The 17,989-nt window shown below is 52.9% G+C and overlaps 1 protein-coding gene across 6 annotated transcripts in view; it reads left to right on the plus strand.

Annotated features, from left to right (window-relative positions):
- Positions 1-17,989, plus strand: part of HDAC4 (histone deacetylase 4) — a 175,880-nt gene that overhangs the window by 77,228 nt on the left and 80,663 nt on the right. For all 6 annotated transcript variants that reach the window (XM_071562873.1, XM_071562872.1, XM_071562877.1 and 3 more), the window contains exons 3-4: positions 5,112-5,183; positions 15,771-16,015. In XM_071562873.1, the coding sequence (XP_071418974.1) occupies positions 5,112-5,183; positions 15,771-16,015 (317 nt within the window). The remainder of the gene's footprint in view (positions 1-5,111; positions 5,184-15,770; positions 16,016-17,989) is intronic.

Here is a 17,989-nt window from a genome sequence, read left to right on the forward strand (position 1 = left end):
GTGCCATCCCATGCCATGGACAGGGACACCTCCCCCTAGCCCAGCTTGCTCCAAGGGGTTTATTTTTGATTGCTTTTACCTTGCTCTCAGCCAGACTGGGACCTGCTGGGTTCATCTTTCCAGATTTGGGGTAGGAAAGCAGGGCCAGTCTCTTGTGGGTGTTATGGCTGAGTATCTTCAGAATCTTGGGAAATATTCCAGTGCAGTTGAATGCAAAAGAGAGCTTGGAAGCCAGCCCAGTTCTCCTTTGTGAGGCTCTGCTGGCCTTGGTGGAACCACCTGATGTCTGGACCTGGGGATGGCTCTGGATTCATCTGAGTTGTTGTGGATTGGAGGAGGTTTGTGATTCCCTTCTGTGAGTGGGATGGGCACAGTCCTGCTGCATCCAAAGCCAGTCCAGCCTCTGTGCCAGCCCCTGGCACTGCAGGGTGGCTCACTGGAGAATCAGATGTAGTTGTAGTAACCATAAGAATGAAAAAAAAATTCCCCAAAACTGAGATTAGCTCAGTTGGTTAAAACCTGGTTGTAGCAATGCCAAGGTCATGGGTTCAATCCCCTGTGTGGGCCATTGACTTAAGAGTTGGACTCGATGATCCTTGTGGGTCCCTTCCAACTCAGAATAGTCTGGGATTCTGTGATTCTGTGACCAAGATTGGCTTAACTTTCATCCAAGTGGCTGTTTTGATAACATTCACAGGCCAAACCCGAGTGTATTCAGAGCCCAACTCTAAGAGATCCATCTTTTTTTCTCAGTTTTCTCCTGTCCTTCTGTGCCCCTCTCCCTGCAGCATTTTGTTCCCACCGTACACCTCTCCAGTTTGGGGTCCCACAGTCTGGGTTTCTGTACCAGTGGGTTCCAGCTGAAGCCCCTGAGTGGTGTTTGAGGCTGAGAGAGGCTGTAAATCTCCAAGCAGGGAAGAGAAGGATGCTCTCGTTTCGTTAGGCAGCTTCTCTTTGGGATGCAAAGTGCATCTTCCAGCTCTCTGGGCTAATTAAAATGCCATTACAGTACATGTGGTGCTACAATACAGTCTAGGGAGACTTCCAAAAATAGCTCCTTGAGTGCAGACAAATTAGAGAGGAAATATGCACTGAGCATTTTCTCATAGGTTTAAAGAGAAATAATCCATTTGCTGCCCTAATTGCTTTCTTGTAAATGTTGAAGGCTTTTATTTCCCCCCTCTCTGTACATTCTGAGTGAGCAGACAAATAAATAATCTGGCCACGATAATTAATGTTCTCCTGCTGATGGGGGGACTTGTCCCACGGTGTGGATGTGCCAGGCAGGACCTTCCAGGGGGCAGGGCTGGAAGGTTTCATCCCTCTTGAAGCTGCCTGGGGTGCCAAGGCTGCTTTTCAACCCCTCAGCCCAAATGGTGCCCAGAAGTCACGCAGAGGAATCTCCTGTTTGTGTGTGAAGAGCAAGGGGCTTTTTATGGCACATGGATCCTGGGAGCAGGGAAAGGCAATCCTGGGCCTGGCAGAGATCCAGGGAATAGCTGTGGGCTTGTTTGGGAAATGGGCACAGCACAGAACTCCTGGGCAGTGCCAGGGACAACGAGCAGCTCTGGGTTGGGACAGCGTAGACCAATCTGGGAACAGCCTCATCCCAAGGGAATGGGGCTTGTCATGGCTTGTGGAGCCTGGGCAGCCTTCCCTTGAGAGGAGGAGCTGTGGGAAGGGCACAGCAGCAATCCCAGAATCCCAGGGTAGGGTGGGTTGGGAGGGACCTTACAGCCCATCCCATCCCACCCCTGCCATGAGCAGGGACACCTCCCACTATCCCAGGTGGCTCCAAGCCCTGTCCAACCTGGCCTGGGACACCTCCCGCTGTCCCAGGTTGCTCCAAGCCCTGTCCAACCTGGCCTGGGACACCTCCCACTATCCCAGGTTGCTCCAAGCCCTGTCCAGCCCGGCCTGGGACACCTCCCACTATCCCAGGTTGCTCCAAGCCCCGTCCAGCCTGGCCTGGTACACCTCCCACTGTCCCAGGTTGCTCCAAGCCCTGTCCAATGTGGCCTGGGACACCTCCCACTGTTCCAGGTGGCTCCAAGCCGCATCCAACCTGGCCTGAGATACCTCCTACTATTCCAGGTTACTCCAAGCCCCATCCAACCTGGCCTGGGACACCTCCCACTGTCCCAGGTTGCTCCAAGCCCTGTCCAATGTGGCCTGGGACACCTCCCACTATTCCAGGTGGCTCCAAGCCCCATCCAGCCTGGCCTGGGACACCTCCCACTGTCCCAGGTTGCTCCAAGCCCTGTCCAACCTGGCCTGGGACACCTCCCACTGTCCCAGGTTGCTCCAAGCCCTGTCCAACCTGGCTTGGGACACCTCCCACTGTTCCAGGTTGCTTCAAGCCCTGTCCAACCTGGCCTGGGACACTTCCCACTGTTCCAGGTAGCTCCAAGCCCTGTCCAACCTGGCCTGGGACACTTCCCACTGTTCCAGGTGGCTCCAAGCCCTGTCCAGCCTGGCCTGGGACACTCCCAGGGATAGAGAAGAAGACCAGCAGGTTCCATGAGCTCTGTGGGGTGGAGCAGGTGATGTTCCTGAGGGGCTCTTTGGAATTTGCTTTGGGGCTGTGGCCACTCTGGTGGCTGGAGCCTGTTGGGTGGACTGGACCAGGTTTTAGGTCAGGTTTAAGGTGTCTCCCCCTAAAAACTCCAGGCTGTGTGTTCAAACTGATCCGTGATGCAACCAGAACTAGGGGATGTGGAAAAGGGATATTCCAAAGGCATTGGGATTGCTGATCCCCAGGAAGGCTCCCCTTCCTCCAGCAGCTGAAGGAACCCTGGCCAGGCTCATCTCCAGGAGGAGGGCACAGAGAGGCCAACCCTGCCCCAGGTTTGTCCCTCAGGTGTGGTTGTGTCCCATTGGAGCGGGAAGGTGGGAATCCTGGGAAGATGGGAATGGATCCCTTCCCTGGGAGAAAGCTCCCTGTGCTCTGCTGCAAACAGTGAGGGGGTTGTGGGGATGGCAAATCCAGGGCTCACTGACCCAGAAACTTCCCCTTCTGGCTGCCCTCAATTCCAGCTGTGGATCCCTGCTCCTGGAAGGATGTGGTGGGATGTTCTCCCAGGTGCCAGCACAGGGCTGTTGATCCTGCATTTGCTGTGCCCCACCTGAGGATTCCTGGTGATTGGGCAATGGGCAATTCCAGCTCCTCTTTTGGCTGGGAGGGCTTGGGGGCAAAGCCCCTGAGCTGCTTCTTCCTGAGGGAAAGCCAGCCCTTTTCCAGCTGGAATTCTGCCTTTGGAGCTCCAAACCTGAGCCAATGAGACTGATTTTCTCTTCCTTGTGCTCCTGATTTTCTCCCCATCTCTCCTAAAGTTTTGCTTCTCCGTCTCTGTGGAATTTTCGCTCTTCTCCAGGTGGCCTTTAAAGACTATTTCTGGTTGCTCATCATTTTGCTCCAGGAATTCAGGCTGGTTCCCATCAGGTCAAAAGATCTGAATCCCTGGAAAACTGTTTAAGTGACCTCTTGGTTCCGAGCTCTGCCCTGCATTTTTCAACCCAGAGGGTTCATTGCAGCAAAGCTGCTGAAAGTTTCCTGCAAGCAAAAATGCTTCAACCCTCTGATTTTGTTCATGATTTGTCTTTTTTTTAAAGTAGTCAGGTTGTATTTCCCTCTGCTCATCTGGTCAGGGTGTGCCCTGCATGGACTCGATGAGCTTTTCCAACCTTGGTGATTCTCTGAGTCTGTGATGTTGTTGGTTTTGCCCAGTCCTGACACACTTTGATGTTTCAGGTGTCAAGATATTAAATGTTCTTCTCTGCTTAATCTGTGACTAATTTTGAAACCAAGATCGAAGAGTGTTGGATTGTGGTTTTCTCTTTTTTTTTTTTTAATTAGTGGAGAAGTGCAAGCACTTCATCTGTTAGGATTAAACAAGGCTTAAAACTCCCCCAGCCTGGCTTGGGTTTTGTCCTGATTTGCTGCTCTTCTCTTGCTGCTCATGCAGGTGAAGCTCAGCTGGCCAAGCATCGTCCCATCAATGCCATGGATTGGCCATTCCAGCCCTGGAATAACAAAGCAAACCCCCTCAAATTATAATGGGAATAATCCATAGGATTTATTTGAGAGAAGGAAAGCTCAACAGGGGCATAATTTGATTAATTGATGTGCTGCCTGAGGCTGCTCCTCGGGTTTGGTCACCCAGGAGATGCCCCAGCCATGCTTTATCTTCAGGAAAAAGGAGAAAACAGCAGAAGGAAACAAATGTTCCCATTTTTTTAACTCTGTCCTTTGCCTGAGAGAGGTGGGGTGGCTTCTTTGATGTCTCCAGACAGGGTTTGGCCTGATCCTATCGGGGCTGCAGCACAGAAAGGGGTTCCAGGGGGAAAAAAAAGCCAGACTGGAACCAGCAGGGCTGAGATAAATCCTCTGTGCTCACATATTCATGCTCACTCTGGAAACACAATTTAGCCCTTTTTGCTTCAACTTTCCTTGGAGAGGGAGGGCATGGGGGAGTAGAAAATCAGGTCTGGCAGTCCCCAGCCCCAGCTCTGGGGGTTCTGTTTGACTCTTCCCTGGCTGTGAGATCCAATCTGGGAAATATTTGAACCAGGGAACTGCTTCAGCAAGAAACGTTTGTGCATCTCATTTCCAAAGCATGTTTTCCATGCCTTTCTGAGATCCAAACTTATGCAAAGTGGGGCTCCTTGTGCATGTCTCTGCATTTTAATCTCCTGCAGTGATTTGTCAGCTGTCCTTGGCATCTCCCTGGCACAGCCAAGCCCTTCCCCAGCCTGGCTCTGTGGGGCTGCAGCTCCATCCCGGCTCTGCTACCAGGCAAGGCATTGCCCTTTGGGGTTCTCTGGTGAGCTTCCTGAGCTGCCATGCCCATCTCCTGGCATTGGCATTGCTGCTTTGAAAGGCTGAGCAGAATTTGGGTCGCAGCCCCTTTTTATTTTCTGCTTCAGCTGCCCTGGGAATGTTCTCCCTGCCATTGATTTGTGCTCCTCGTGTTTCTGCTCTGCATTGATAATTGGGGACTGGTTGGTTGGTTGGTTGGATGGGTTGCTGGTTTTTTTTTTCTTTTTTTTGGCTAAAAATAGCTCAGCTGCCCAAAGTGTTGATGTGATTTTATTCCTTTCCCTCTTTCCAGATGGGCTTTCTGGCAGAGACCAGCCCGTGGAGCTGCTGAACCCACCTCGAGTGAACCACATGCCCAGCTCTGGTAAGGAGAAACTTCTCATTAAAGCTCCTTCAGCTCTTGGGGGGTGCAGCAAAACCTTCTGCAGCTCTACCTGGGAGTGGGAGAGCAGGATGGAAATGCCAAAGGCTGTGGAACCAAGTCTGTCAGGACTTGCACAGCTCTGCTTTCCCAGGCTGGGAGAGTGGGATTTGGGAATGGAGCACGGCAGCCTTGGGAGTGTTGAGAAAAAGGCAGGGGGCTGAGGAAAACCCTGAGAAAGGAGAAGGCAGGAGAACACCAGAGCAGTGACCCTTCCCCTGGACTCTGCCTTGGGGAGGCCACACCTTGAGTGTTGTGTTCAGTTCTGGGCCCCTCAGTTGAGGCAAGAGATTGAGGGGCTGGAGCGGGGCCAGAGAAGAGCAACGAGGCTGGAGAATGGACTGGATGTGGCACTGAGTGTCCTCTTAAACACCTCCAGGGACAGAGAATCCACCATGTCTTGATCCAACCCCACTGTGATCACCAGCCCAGGGCACAGAGTGCCCTGGGCTGGTGATCACAGTGGGGTTGGATCAAGGGTTGGGCTTGATGATCTCAGAGTCTCTTCCAACCCAACTGAGAAGAGCAATGAGGCTGGAGAAGGGACTGGAGCACAAGTGCTGTGGGGAGAGGCTGAGGGAGCTGGGGGTGTTTAGCCTGGAGAAGAGGAGGCTCAGAGGTGACCTCAGCACTGTCTAGAACTCCCTGAAGGGAAGTTGTGGCCAGGTGGGGGTTGGTCTCTTCTCCCAGGCACTCAGCAATAGGACAAGGGGGCACGATGGGCTCAAGCTCTACCAGGGGAAATTGAAGTTGGAGATGAGAAAAAACTTGTTTGCAGAGAGAGTGCTCAGGCATTGGAATGGGCTGCCCAGAGAGGGGGTGGATTCCCCATTCCTGGGGGATTTTCAGCTGAGCTTGGTCGTGACACTGAGTGCCATGATCTGGTAAAGGGACTGGAGTTGGCCCAAGGTTTGGACTTGATGATCTTGGAGGTCTTTTCCAACCCAATCCATTCTATGATTCTATGAACAAAGCAGCACCTGAAGGAGCCTTTTCTGAGCCCCAAAGGAGTACTGGGAAGCCAGGGAGGTTTGGGAGTTGCTGTTTGGTTGAGGAGGAACCCTGTGTGGGACAGGGAGCCAGGCTGGGCTACTCTCCCTCTTCCAGCTGCTCTCTTCTCGGTCTTGTCCTCCTGGAGCTACTCCTGCAGCCTGGCTGCTCCCCAGGGAGTGAGGCAGCTCCTGGGGCTCCCACTGCAGCTCTCCAAGGGGTGGGACCCAAAGTTTGCTCCCAACACCTGGAATTCTGCAGAAAACAACCCGCTGCTGGCATTTGTCTTTCTCCCCTTCTCTCTTTCCAAAGCGCTTTGTTTCCAGGTGCAAACAGCCAGATCTTTCTCCCAGGAGATAGAAACTATTCTCTGCTTCACAGGTAGAGCAGCTCAAAGCTTCCCAAAGCCCAACTTTCCCTTCCCTGCTGCTTTCCAAAACGCCTCCAGGGCTTTTCACATTAAGGAAAAGATCTTGCAGGAGATCTGAGACCTTCTGAGCCTTTCTGGTCGTGCCAGTTGGGGAGATGTAAACGAGGGTTATTCAAAGCAGCTCCAGGAGATGGGGAAGGGGGAAAAAATGGGCTGGGACCCACCTGGAGCTTTGGGGGTTTATCTGGGCAAGGAGACTTGCAGGGAGGGAGGAGCACCAGGAGAAAGGAAGGGGTTGTTGTTGGGCACCTTTGGCTTTGGGTCCTGAGGAACGTCCCTGCTCTCCGTGTGCTCCCAACAGGTAAGGGAGGTGTGTTTTCCCAACCCTCAGAGAATTCCTGGGGTTTAGGGGCTGTGGTGACTCAGGCCAGCTGGCAGGGTGGACTCTTCATGTCCCAGCTTTGTGCCCACTTGGATTCTGAGCAGATCCACCCATGGGTTGTTGTTGGCCAGCACTGGGAATGAATGGGGTGGCTTAGAGACTTTTCTTCCTGTGTTCTCATGTTCATTTTGGGGCTGCTGAAGGTCAGTGTTTCTCCCCGAGGTGTTTGAGGCTCTTGGGCAGAACCTGCTGGGCTGTTTTTCCCCAGCTAAAATGGGGCTTTTTTAGGGTGTAATGGAGTCATTTGGGATTTAGGGAATTCTGGCTGTTTGGACTCTGTTTTCAGTGTTTTAGTAGCTCATCTCCATCCTTTTGAGAAAACAATCAGCCAGGGATCCATCCAGAGCTGCGAAGGGGCTTTGGATAAGGGATGGAGGGACAGGACACAGGGAATGGCTTCCCACTGCCAGAGAGCAGGGATAGGTGGGATATTGGGAAGGAATTCCTGGCTGGGAGGGTGGGCAGGCCCTGACACAGGTTGGGCAGAGAAGCTGTGGCTGCCCCATCCCTGGGAGTGTCCAAGGCCAGGTTGGAGCAACCTGGGACAGTGAAAGGTGTCCCTGCCCATGGCAGGAGGTGGGAATGGATGAGCTTTAAGGTCCCTTCCCACCCAAACCGTTCCATGATTCTGTGATTAAATATGTGCTCTTTGGCTTGGGATCCTGGGATTTAAACCACTCAGTCATCACCACTTCTCCATCTGTTTCTCATTTAAGGAACTGTGTCATATCAGATGATTCATTCATATTTGATTAGGGATTTCATTATGAGCTACCCTCAAGTTTTGATGATCTAATGAAATGCTTTGGAATCATTGATTTGAGCTGCAGTTTCAAGACCCAGAACAAACGTAGAGCACGTTCGAGGAAGACTCTTTGGACGTGTCTTTAAAGCTCTGCCAGTTCTTGTAGGGAATTGGGAAGTTTTTTAGAGGTTTCTGATGAATTTCAGTGACTTTTCCCATTGGAGGGAGGATCTCCCAAGCTCTGCTGTAGGACCAGTGGGTGACATTTAGGTCAGTACCTGCCTTTCCTGACCCATTTGTTGTCCTGCTCACAGACAGTCCCACTGGAATGATGTTGAAGATCCTGAGCTGGCCAGGGCATTGTGTGACACATGGGAGGCTTTTCTTGGCACTGGTGCCACCTGTGTGCAAATTGGTGCTCAGATTAAATAAATCACTACAGGTTTGGTTTCATTTCCTTCTAAAAATAGATTCAGCTCTTACAGAAAGGTATTTCAATACTTCCAGAGGGACTGCCTTTATCCTCTGTGTTTTCCTATTCTCAAGCTCTTCAATATTGTTTCCAGTTTTATAGAATGAGTATATTTTTATGCTTTAAATATGATGGGAAATCGCTCTGTTAGTAAAACATCACACCAAGTTATTCTTTGCTGTACTTTTCTTGCTCAGAGCCAAGAATTCCTTCCCAATATCCCACCTCAACCTCCTCTCCTTCAGCTTAATGACTGTGTAGTGAGAGCCATGGGATATTCCCAAGGAATATTTTGGGAGAAGCTCCCACCTCTGTCCCTGGTGACCAGTGCAGTGGAATTGTGTGTGTGAGGACCTTCAAAGCCAGCTCAGATGTTCCACAGGGAATGACTCCTTGCCTTTGAAAGCCTGTAGGATCCAAAGAGCTTTTCCTGCTTGCAAGCACAGAATCATTAAGGCTGGGAAAGAATTCCAAGACCATCAAATCCAACCTTGAACCAAAAGTTTTGCTGCCAAACTGCAAGTGGGACATTGTCAAAAAAAGACACACCCATTTTTATATATGGAAAAACTTCAATTCCTTTCATGTCAGATGTAAATCCTGTCCCAGGGATTTGGATATAATTATATGGTTAATACATATTGTATATAAATATGTATATATTGGTATTATCCTGGTTTAATCCCTGTTGCAGGGATTTAGGAGGGCTTGAACTGATGCTAAACAAAATCCACATCCCTGGATCTCTCCTCCATCCCTGGCTGTGTCTGGGGGAAAGGCTGGGAAGAATCAGGGCTTTGGAGCTCCCAGAGCTGGAAGGCCCCCCTGGATAAGCCCAAGGAAAGGCCGGAGGGGGAACATGGAGTCAGGGAGAGTTCTCTGTCCTGGAGGAACTAGCCAAGGTAGAGATGGTTTCCCACCTTCCCCCAAGCCCCCAGAGTGGCTTCTTTTTTTCTGGTGCTGCTGCTCCCTCACCATCCTCCCTCTGGATGGACCACCAAGAGTGGGGGACAAGAGCCCATGGGAGGGACTTAGAGCAGGACCCTCTGGAGTGGAATTATAGTGCCCTGGATTTAATCCTTAAGGACATTTGGGGAAAAGCCCAGGAGGTTCTGGATTAAAGGGAAGGGCATGGCTGTGGCTTCCCTGGACCCCCACAACATGCCATTTGGGATGGCAGGAGCTCCAGGTGGTCCTTGGGCACCTTCCGAGATGATGCCCCTGAAATTCCTTGCACTGAGCAGAGCCCTTGGGCTGGCTGAGTTTCTGTGGCTCCTGGCCAAGCTCTGTCTTTCTTCATGGTGCTCAGAACAAGTAAACAGGTCAAACATCCCTTTTGGCACCTCGAGGGCTGTGGTGACCCTACCCTGGCATGAAATAATCCTTGAAATTGCAAAACATGGAACCTGAGAGGCTCCTTTCTCGGGTGGCAGCACAGGGCAAGGTTTCACTCCTGCTCAGGGGCCTGGATATGTGATATGGCCACATCCCAGGGCTGGGAATAACAGAGCAGGAGGCTCCTGGCTGAGGGACACAGGGATCAGGTGTCCTGCAGGAGCAGCCAAGAACCTTCACCTGGGTTTGGGTGGTGTCCAAAGTGAGTCTTTCCAGCTGGGTCGGTGGGACGGGGAATTGGGGCAACCACCATGGCATTGGGGAGCATAAGGATTGCTCCACTGCTGGGACTGTCCTCTCTGGAAAACTTGGTGCTGGGGACTCACCAGCTGGGGGGAAAAACAAAATCAGGTGGTGTTTGTGGCAGCAAGGCTGTGGAATGTCCTCATGGAGCCCTCAGCTGTGCCATGTCCTGCCTTCTGCAGCCCTGGTGCTCCATTTGGAGGCTCCAGAGGACCAGCAGGAAGGTCCAGGTGTTTGTCTGGCCCCACCTTCCTTTGCTGGGTGTCCCTCAGAGTTCCCCAGGCCTGTCTGGCTGGGTGGATTTCCTTTTCCTCATGGGAGTTTTCCTGTATCATCTCAGGGTGAGACTTTCTGGCTCCTGCTCCGTCTCCCACGTGGACAATTCTCTGCTCTCAAGTAGCACTTTCCCTTGAAGGAAGTTCAGGGTGAGATTAGAGAGGAGCAAGTGAGAACTCCACGTGGGTTTGGCTCTTAGAAGTGTGGCTGAGCTTCCTTCAACCTGCCCTTTGCTCCTGGGATCTGGTGAGGTGAGGATGGACCGATGGATCAAAGAGGTCCAGTTGGTGGATGAGGCTTGAAACAAGGAGACATGAAATCACATTGTTGGGAATCATGAAATCCCAGGCTGGTTTGGGTTGGAAGGACCTTAAAGCCCATCTCATTCCCCCCCTGTCATGGGCAGGGACACCTTCCAGTATCCCAAACTGCTCCAGCCTGGCCTTGGGCACTTCCAGGGATGGGGCAGCCACAGTTTCTCTGGGCAGCCTGAGCCTCTGAAGAGGAGATACACTTTTTTTTGGTGGTTTTCAGGTGTTTCTTATTTATTTATATATTTTTTTCCTATGGAAATTTTTGAAGAATTGAAGAAAATCAAGGAATTCTCACAAGTGGATGAAGTCAGAAATCGGAAACAGTCCAAAGCAAAAATCCATTTGGAGTCCATTCTCTTTAACTTCAGGAGGGTCTCTGGCACCATCCCAGGCCCTCATTGACAGAGATGGCACTGGTGGGAACAAGGGGCAGACAGGGCAGGAGAATGGGGGAGAAGGAGGTGGTGGAACTGGAGTGTGTCCCTTTGGAGCTTCCCTTTTCCTGCCCAGGCTCATCTCTTGGAGACATCTGTGCCATCAAGGGTTGGTTCCTGGCCTTGAACTTCATATTCCCACAGAGGGAAGACCCAGATATTGTAATAATTTTCCAAACTACTTTCCTGCTCTGAGGCAAAAGAGGTTGGAACGAGATTCCTTCCCACCCAAGCCATCCTGGGATTCTGTGAAAACCCTGGAAAATGTCGGTTTGTGGAGGTCCTTTGATTGTTTTTCTTTCTCCTCAAGTGAAGAGACACTTTTTCCATGCTTTAAATCCAAATGGAGACAGCAGGATAAGTGGTCAAGTTTGGGCTTCCTTGTCATCAGGAATAAAATGCATGTGCAGGTTCCTGATGTCACCAGGAATAAAATCTGTCTGCAGGTTCCTGATAAATGTGGTGAGATCTTTCCAGGCGAGGAATTAGGCTCCAAAATAAAAGCTGGATCCAGAAATCCAGACTCTCCTTGTGCCTCCAGGTCTGGGGAGTAACGAGGACAAAAGTTCCTTGGTGCTGATTCAGGGAGTGACCTTTAAAGCTCCATCTGGAGCCTCCGCAGTGACGTGTTTCCCATAGGACAATTCATTCCCTTCCCATTCATGGAGCAGGGAATATTCCAGGGGGAATGATTCCCAACCCTTGCTGAAAGGGAGTGTGGAGCTTGTGGGCAGCCTCAGTGCTGAGGGTGCTCCTAGGAAGCATCCAGGATCACCAGGAATTCCCAGGGACTGGGCTGGCTCTGGAGCTGCTGCAGCCTGGTTTTCCTTAGGGATCTCTGGAGAGAGGAACCACTTCCAGCTCATTTTCCTTTGGATAATCTGGGCTGTGATGCTTGAACTTGTTGAGTGTTTTTATTCCAAAACACCCTCCCTGGGATCTGCTGCTGGAAAACAGGATAGCAAAGGGAAGAATTCAGTAGAACAGAGGGAACTGTTTCTCCCTGCTGGGGGCTTGGAAGTAGATGATCCTTAAGGTGCTTTCCAACCCAAAGTATTCCATGAGTCTGGGATGGTCCCTCAGATCCAGGGAGGAGCATGGCAGGGCTGGGCCTCCATCCCATCCCACGGGAAGCTCGGGATGTGCCACAGGGAATGTGGGTACCCTGGGGCTGGACCAGTCTGGGGGCTGCTCCAGTCCTACCTCGGGAATCAGCTGAATATGGATGGGAATGTGGGATTTTCCCTCTCCCCTATAATTCCTCCTTCTCTTTGGGGCTGTGGATGACCCAACTCCACATCTCCTTCCCCCTTTCCACACAGACTCTGCTGCTTTTCCCTGGAGGATCCTGCAGTGCCTTGGTGCTATTTATAGCTCTGAGCTCACCAGCTCTCTGGGACTTTGGGCATTTTCCAAAGTGGGAGCCCCTCTGGAAAAGGATCCCAGGAGAGACAGCACAAGGGGGAATGGCTTCCCACTGCCAGAGGGCAGGGATGGATGGGATATTGGGAAGGAATTCCTGTCTGGGAGGGTGGGGAGGCCCTGGAATGGATTTCCTGGAGGATGCCCCATCCCTGGGAGTGTCCCAGGCCAGGTTGGACAGGGTTTGGAGCAACCTGGGCTGGTGGAAGGTGTCCCTGCCCATGGCAGGGGGTGGCACTGGATGAGCTTTAAGGTCCTTTCCACCTAAGCCTGGGGTTAAATCCTTTTGTAGGATGTGCCCCTCTCTTTCCAGTTTATTTCCCTTTCCCTGTGTTTTGGACTCTTCCACTCGGAATGTTCTGGCCCAGCTGCTGGATTTCCCATCTCCATCAGCTGTTGGTGGGGACCGAAGTGCTTGAGGTGCTAATTAATGTCCAGCACAGAGACAGTGTTTGATGCATGGCCATGAGTCATTTATCTGACTTGGGCTGAAAACCATCATAACGTGGCCACGGAATCAAAATAATGGGGAAAAAATTTCCTTATACACCAAGGGTGGAAAAAAAGAAATTAAAAGCTGCAATTCCTCCTGTTCCTACAGGGAAGGAGAGGGCAGGGAGAGCCCATGAGATAGTTTATTATTCCTAATTGTGGTCTGGTCTCCTAATTCCTGGGGTTGGCATTTCTCATTCCGCCCCTCAATGTGGTCTTTGTGCCTTTGCTGACGTCACCAATCCCATTGTTCCCAGGGCACAGCACTTTGGGAGTCTCCCATGAAACCCTCCTTAGAACACAGGCTGCCTTTTGTCCTGGAGAAGTGTCCTTTGGCAATGAGGGCTGGGTTGTGGCTCTGGGGCTGAGCTCCTGGCCTGGCAAACAGGGGCTTGTGTTGAGCCTGGCACGGCGGAACGTCGGGAATGACGCAACCCCAGCCATGAGTCCCAGTGGGAATTGTGGGTGCCATCCCTGCAGCTTCACCCTGTGCCCACAGTTTGGGAGGATGTGACCCTTTGGATGGGAAATGGGGGAGTTGGTGGGTTTTCTTGGGATTGTTATCCAGCCCGGAGCAAGTCAAGGCTGTTTTTAGGGAGTAAAGCAGGAATCAATCCCAGGCACAAAGGATGTTCTGCTGCTGGACATTGGGTTTGGATTTAGGTTTTGAGGGGCTCACCTGGAGAAGGGAAGGCTCCAGGGAGACCTGAGAGCCCTGTGCAGTGCCTAAAGGGGCTCCAGGAGAGCTGGAGAGGGACTAGGGATATGGGATGGAGAGACAGGACAAGGGGATTGGCTTCCCACTGCCAGAGATGGGATAGATGGGATATTGGGAGCCCAGGCTGTTCCAACCTGGCCTTGGGCACTGCCAGCGATGGGGCAGCCACAGCTCTCTGGGCAACCTGTGTCAGGGCCTGCCCATCCTCCCAGCCAGGAATTCCTTCCCAATATCCCACCCCACCCTGCTCTCTGGCAGTGGGAAGCCATTCCCTGTGTCCTGTCCCTCCATCCCTTGTCCCAGGTCACTCCCCAGCTCTCCTGTGGTTCGATGAGTCGTGTAAGGAATCCCAGCCCTGGTCCTGCGGGGGAGAGAGCAGAGCAGGGAAAAGGCCACAGGAAGGAAAACAAGAGGGAAGTGGAGGGAAGAGCTTGTGGGTTGAAAAATAGCAACACTTCCAGTTATGTGACCTTTTGCTGAAAATGTTTGCATCAAAAAAAGAAAGTCTCCTCCTCCTCCTCCTCCTCCTCCTGCTGGGCACAGACCGGGGGCAGGATTGGGAACATGCGGCACAGGGACTGTGCTCCTGGAACCCTCCTCCAGAGGAGGATGTGGGAAAAACCCTAGTTAAACTCTTTCCCTGGGATTGCTGGTACTGATGTCCTGACAGAGGGGATGAGAAGAGCCCACCTGTATTTTCCAGCTGGGTGGGAGCTCTGTGGTTTTGAGGGATGAGCCTCCGTTCCCCACCAGCTGCTGCTGCTCATTCTGAGCCCCCAGCGGAACCACTGAGGGATTGCCCCAGAGAGGGAGGCAGGAAACATGGCAAGCAGGAATCCTGGGAAAGGTAGGGCTCTAATTCAGGGGCTTAGAAAGATTTTAGTCATTCATGGCATGACAGGGAGGTTTTTTTTAACAGAAACAGGCTGAGTTCAGTTCCTTCAAAGGTGCTGCCCCTTTTTCCAACAAGCCTCTTCATTCCTCTCTGTTCTGGGGAGATCCCTGGGCAGAGCTGCCTCTGGGAAGCACCTGGAGCTGCTGGAGCAGGTCCAGAGGTGGCCACGGAGATGCTCCTGCTTCAATTCTCCATCTCTGCTGCATTCCTTGACACCAAAGTTTCCCGGCACCTTTCCCACTTCCATTCGCCATCCCTGCATTCCTTGTTCCCAGAGTTTCCCGGTGCTGCTCCCACTCAATTTTCTATCCCTGCATTCCTGTCATGCTTGTTCCCAGAGTCTCCCGGTGTTCCTGCTTCAGTTCTCCATCCCTGCATTCCTTGTTCCCAGTGTTTCCTGGTGCCACTCTCTCCATCCCTGCATTCCTTGTCTCCAAAGTTTCCTAGTGCCACTCTCTCCATCCCTGCATTCCTTGTTCCCAGAATCTTCCGGTGCCTCTCCCACTTCAATTCTCCATCCCTGCATTCCTGTCATGCTTGTTCCCAGTCTCCCGGTGCTCCTGTTTTAATTCTCCATCCCTGCATTCCTTGTCACCAAAGTTTCCTAGTGCCACTCTCTCCATCCCTGCATTCCTTGTCACCAAAGTTTCCTAGTGCCACTCTCTCCATCCCTGCATTCCTTGTCACCAAAGTTTCCTAGTGCCACTCTCTCCATCTCTGCATTCCTTGTCACCAAAGTTTCCCGGTACCACTCTCTCCATCCCTGCATTCCTTGTTTCCAGTGTCTCCTGGTGCCACTCTCTCCATCCCTGCATTCCTTGTTTCCAGAGTCTCCTGGTGCCACTCTCTCCATCCCTGCATTCCTTGTTCCCAGAGTCTCTGGGCGCTCCTGCTTCAATTCTCCATCTTTGCATTCCTCGTTACACTTTTCCAGTGCCTCTCCCGCTTCAGTTCTCCATCCCTGCATTCCTTGTTCCTAGAGTTTCCTGGTGCCACTCTCTCCATCCCTGCATTCCTTGTCACCAAAGTTTCCTAGTGCCACTCTCTCCATCTCTGCATTCCTTGTCACCAAAGTTTCCCGGTGCCACTCTCTCCATCCCTGCATTCCTTGTTCCTAGAGTTTCCTGGTGCCACTCTCTCCATCCCTGCATTCCTTGTTTCCAGAGTCTCCTGGTGCCACTCTCTCCATCCCTGCATTCCCTGTTCCCAGAGTCTCCTGGTGCCTCCGCCGGTCCAAACCATGTCTCCTGGGGCGCCTTTGCCCGGGAATTCCATCCCTGTGGGAAGGGGGGCCCCTTCTGACCTGTGCCCTCCCGTTGCAGTGGACGTGAGCGCGGCACTGCCGCTGCCGGTGGCTCCGGGCGCGGTGCCGATGGAGCTGCGGCTGGAGGCGCCGTTCGCGCTGCCGGTGGCGGAGCCGGCGCTGCGGGAGCAGCAGCTGCAGCAGGAACTGCTGGCGCTCAAGCAGAAGCAGCAGATCCAGCGGCAGATCCTCATCGCGGAATTCCAGAGGCAGCACGAGCAGCTCTCGAGGCAGCACGAGGCGCAGCTGCACGAGCACATCAAGGTGAGTGCTGGAACCCTGGGATAGGGGGATCTTGGGATCGGGAAGGGCGGGAAGGAGCTCCATGATAAGTCCTATGGGGAGAGGCTGAGGGAGCTGGGGGTGTTTAGCCTGGAGAAGAGGAGGCTCAGACGTGACCTCAGCACTGTCTGGAACTCCCTGAAGGGAAGTTCTGGCCAGGTGGGGGTTGTTCTCTTCTCCCAGGCACTCAGCAATAGGACAAGGGGGCACGATGGGCTCAAGCTCTACCAGGGGAAATTGAAGTTGGAGAGCAGAAAAAACTTGTTTGCAGAGAGAGTGCTGAGGCATTGGAATGGGCTGCCCAGAGAGGGGGTGGATTCCCCATCCCTGGAGGTTTTTCAGCTGAGCTTGGCCGTGGCACTGAGTGCCATGATCTGGTAAAGGGACTGGAGTTGGACCAAGGGTTGGACTTGATGATCTCGGAGGTCTTTTCCAACCCAATCGATCCTATGATTCTATGAGATCGTCGAGTCCAACTGTTTCCCCAGCACTGCCAGTTCCACCACTGACCTTGTCCCCAAGGGCCACATTCAAACACCATGTGGTCACCTCCAGGGATGGGGATCCAGCTGTGCCAGGGCTTGACCACCCTTTCCAGGAGACCTTTACTCCAATATCCCCAGTAACTTGTCCCCAAGGGCCACATCCACATGGTGTTGGACACCTGCATGTTGGTCACCTGCAGGGATGGGGATCCAGCTGTGCCAGGGCTTGACCACCCTTTCCAAGAGACCTTTACCCCAATATCCCCAGTAACTTGTCCCCAGGGGCCACATCCACATGGTGTTGGACACCTGCATATTGGTCACCTGCAGGGATGGGGATCCAGCTGTGCCAGCCAGGGCCTGACCATCCTTTCCAGGAGGAAATTTTCCCCAATATCAACACTGACCCTGTCCCCAAGGGCCACATCCACATGGGTGTTGGACACCTGCATGTTGGTCACCTGCAGGGATGGGGATCCAGCTGTGCCAGGGCCTGACCCACCCTTTCCATGGAGAAATTTTCCCCAGTACCTACACTAACCCTGTCGCCAAGGGCAGGAAGGAGCTCCATGATCGTTGTGCCCAACTGTTCCCCCATCACTGCCGGTTCCACCACTGACCTTGTCCCCAAGGGCCACATCCAACACCATATGGACACCTCCAGGGATGGGGATCCAGCTGTGCCAGGATCTGACCGCCCTTTCCAGGAGACCTTTACCCCGATATTCACACTAAAAGGAGCCAGAAGGTCCCCCCTGAGCCTTCTTTTCTCCAGGCTGAGCCCCTGCAGCTCCCTCAGCTCCTCCTGGGGCTCCAGCCCCTTCCCCAGCTCCATTCCCTGCCCTGGACACTGAAAATGCAACAGCTTGGAAATTCCAGTAGAGTTTAACCCAACAGGAGGTTCCCTGTTCTGTTGCCACATATTTGGGAGCAGAGCGGCACATAAAGAGTCACTGATCTCTGTGGTGACAGTGACAGCACTCAGGGAGTGACCTGGAGTTGTGTCAGGACAGGGTTTTGGTAGATCTCAGGACAAGACTCTTCCCCCAGAGGGTGGTGGGCACTGGCCAGGCTCCCCAGGGCAGGTTTGGGTGGATCTCAGGACAAGGCTCTTCCCCCAGAGGGTGGTGGGCACTGAATGGGCTCCCCAGGGCAGGTTTGGTGGATCTCAGGACAAGGTTCTTCCCCCAGAGGGTGGTGGGCACTGACCAGGCTCCCCAGGGCAGGTTTGGGTGGATCTCAGGACAAGGTTCTTCCCCCAGAGGGTGGTGGGCACTGACCAGGCTCCCCAGGGCAGGTTTAGGGGGATCTCAGGACAAGTTTCTCCCCCAGAGGGTGCTGGGCACTGACCAGGCTCCCCAGGGCAGTGGGCACAGCCCCAAGGCTGCCAGAGCTCCAGGAGGGTCCCTTCCAGGAGATTCCACAATGCTCTAAACTGCTCCCTGGCCGTTTTCCATCAGCACAAGTGCCT

This window comes from Pithys albifrons, chromosome 8 (assembly GCF_047495875.1).
Source record: "Pithys albifrons albifrons isolate INPA30051 chromosome 8, PitAlb_v1, whole genome shotgun sequence".
Lineage (NCBI taxonomy): Eukaryota > Metazoa > Chordata > Aves > Passeriformes > Thamnophilidae > Pithys > Pithys albifrons.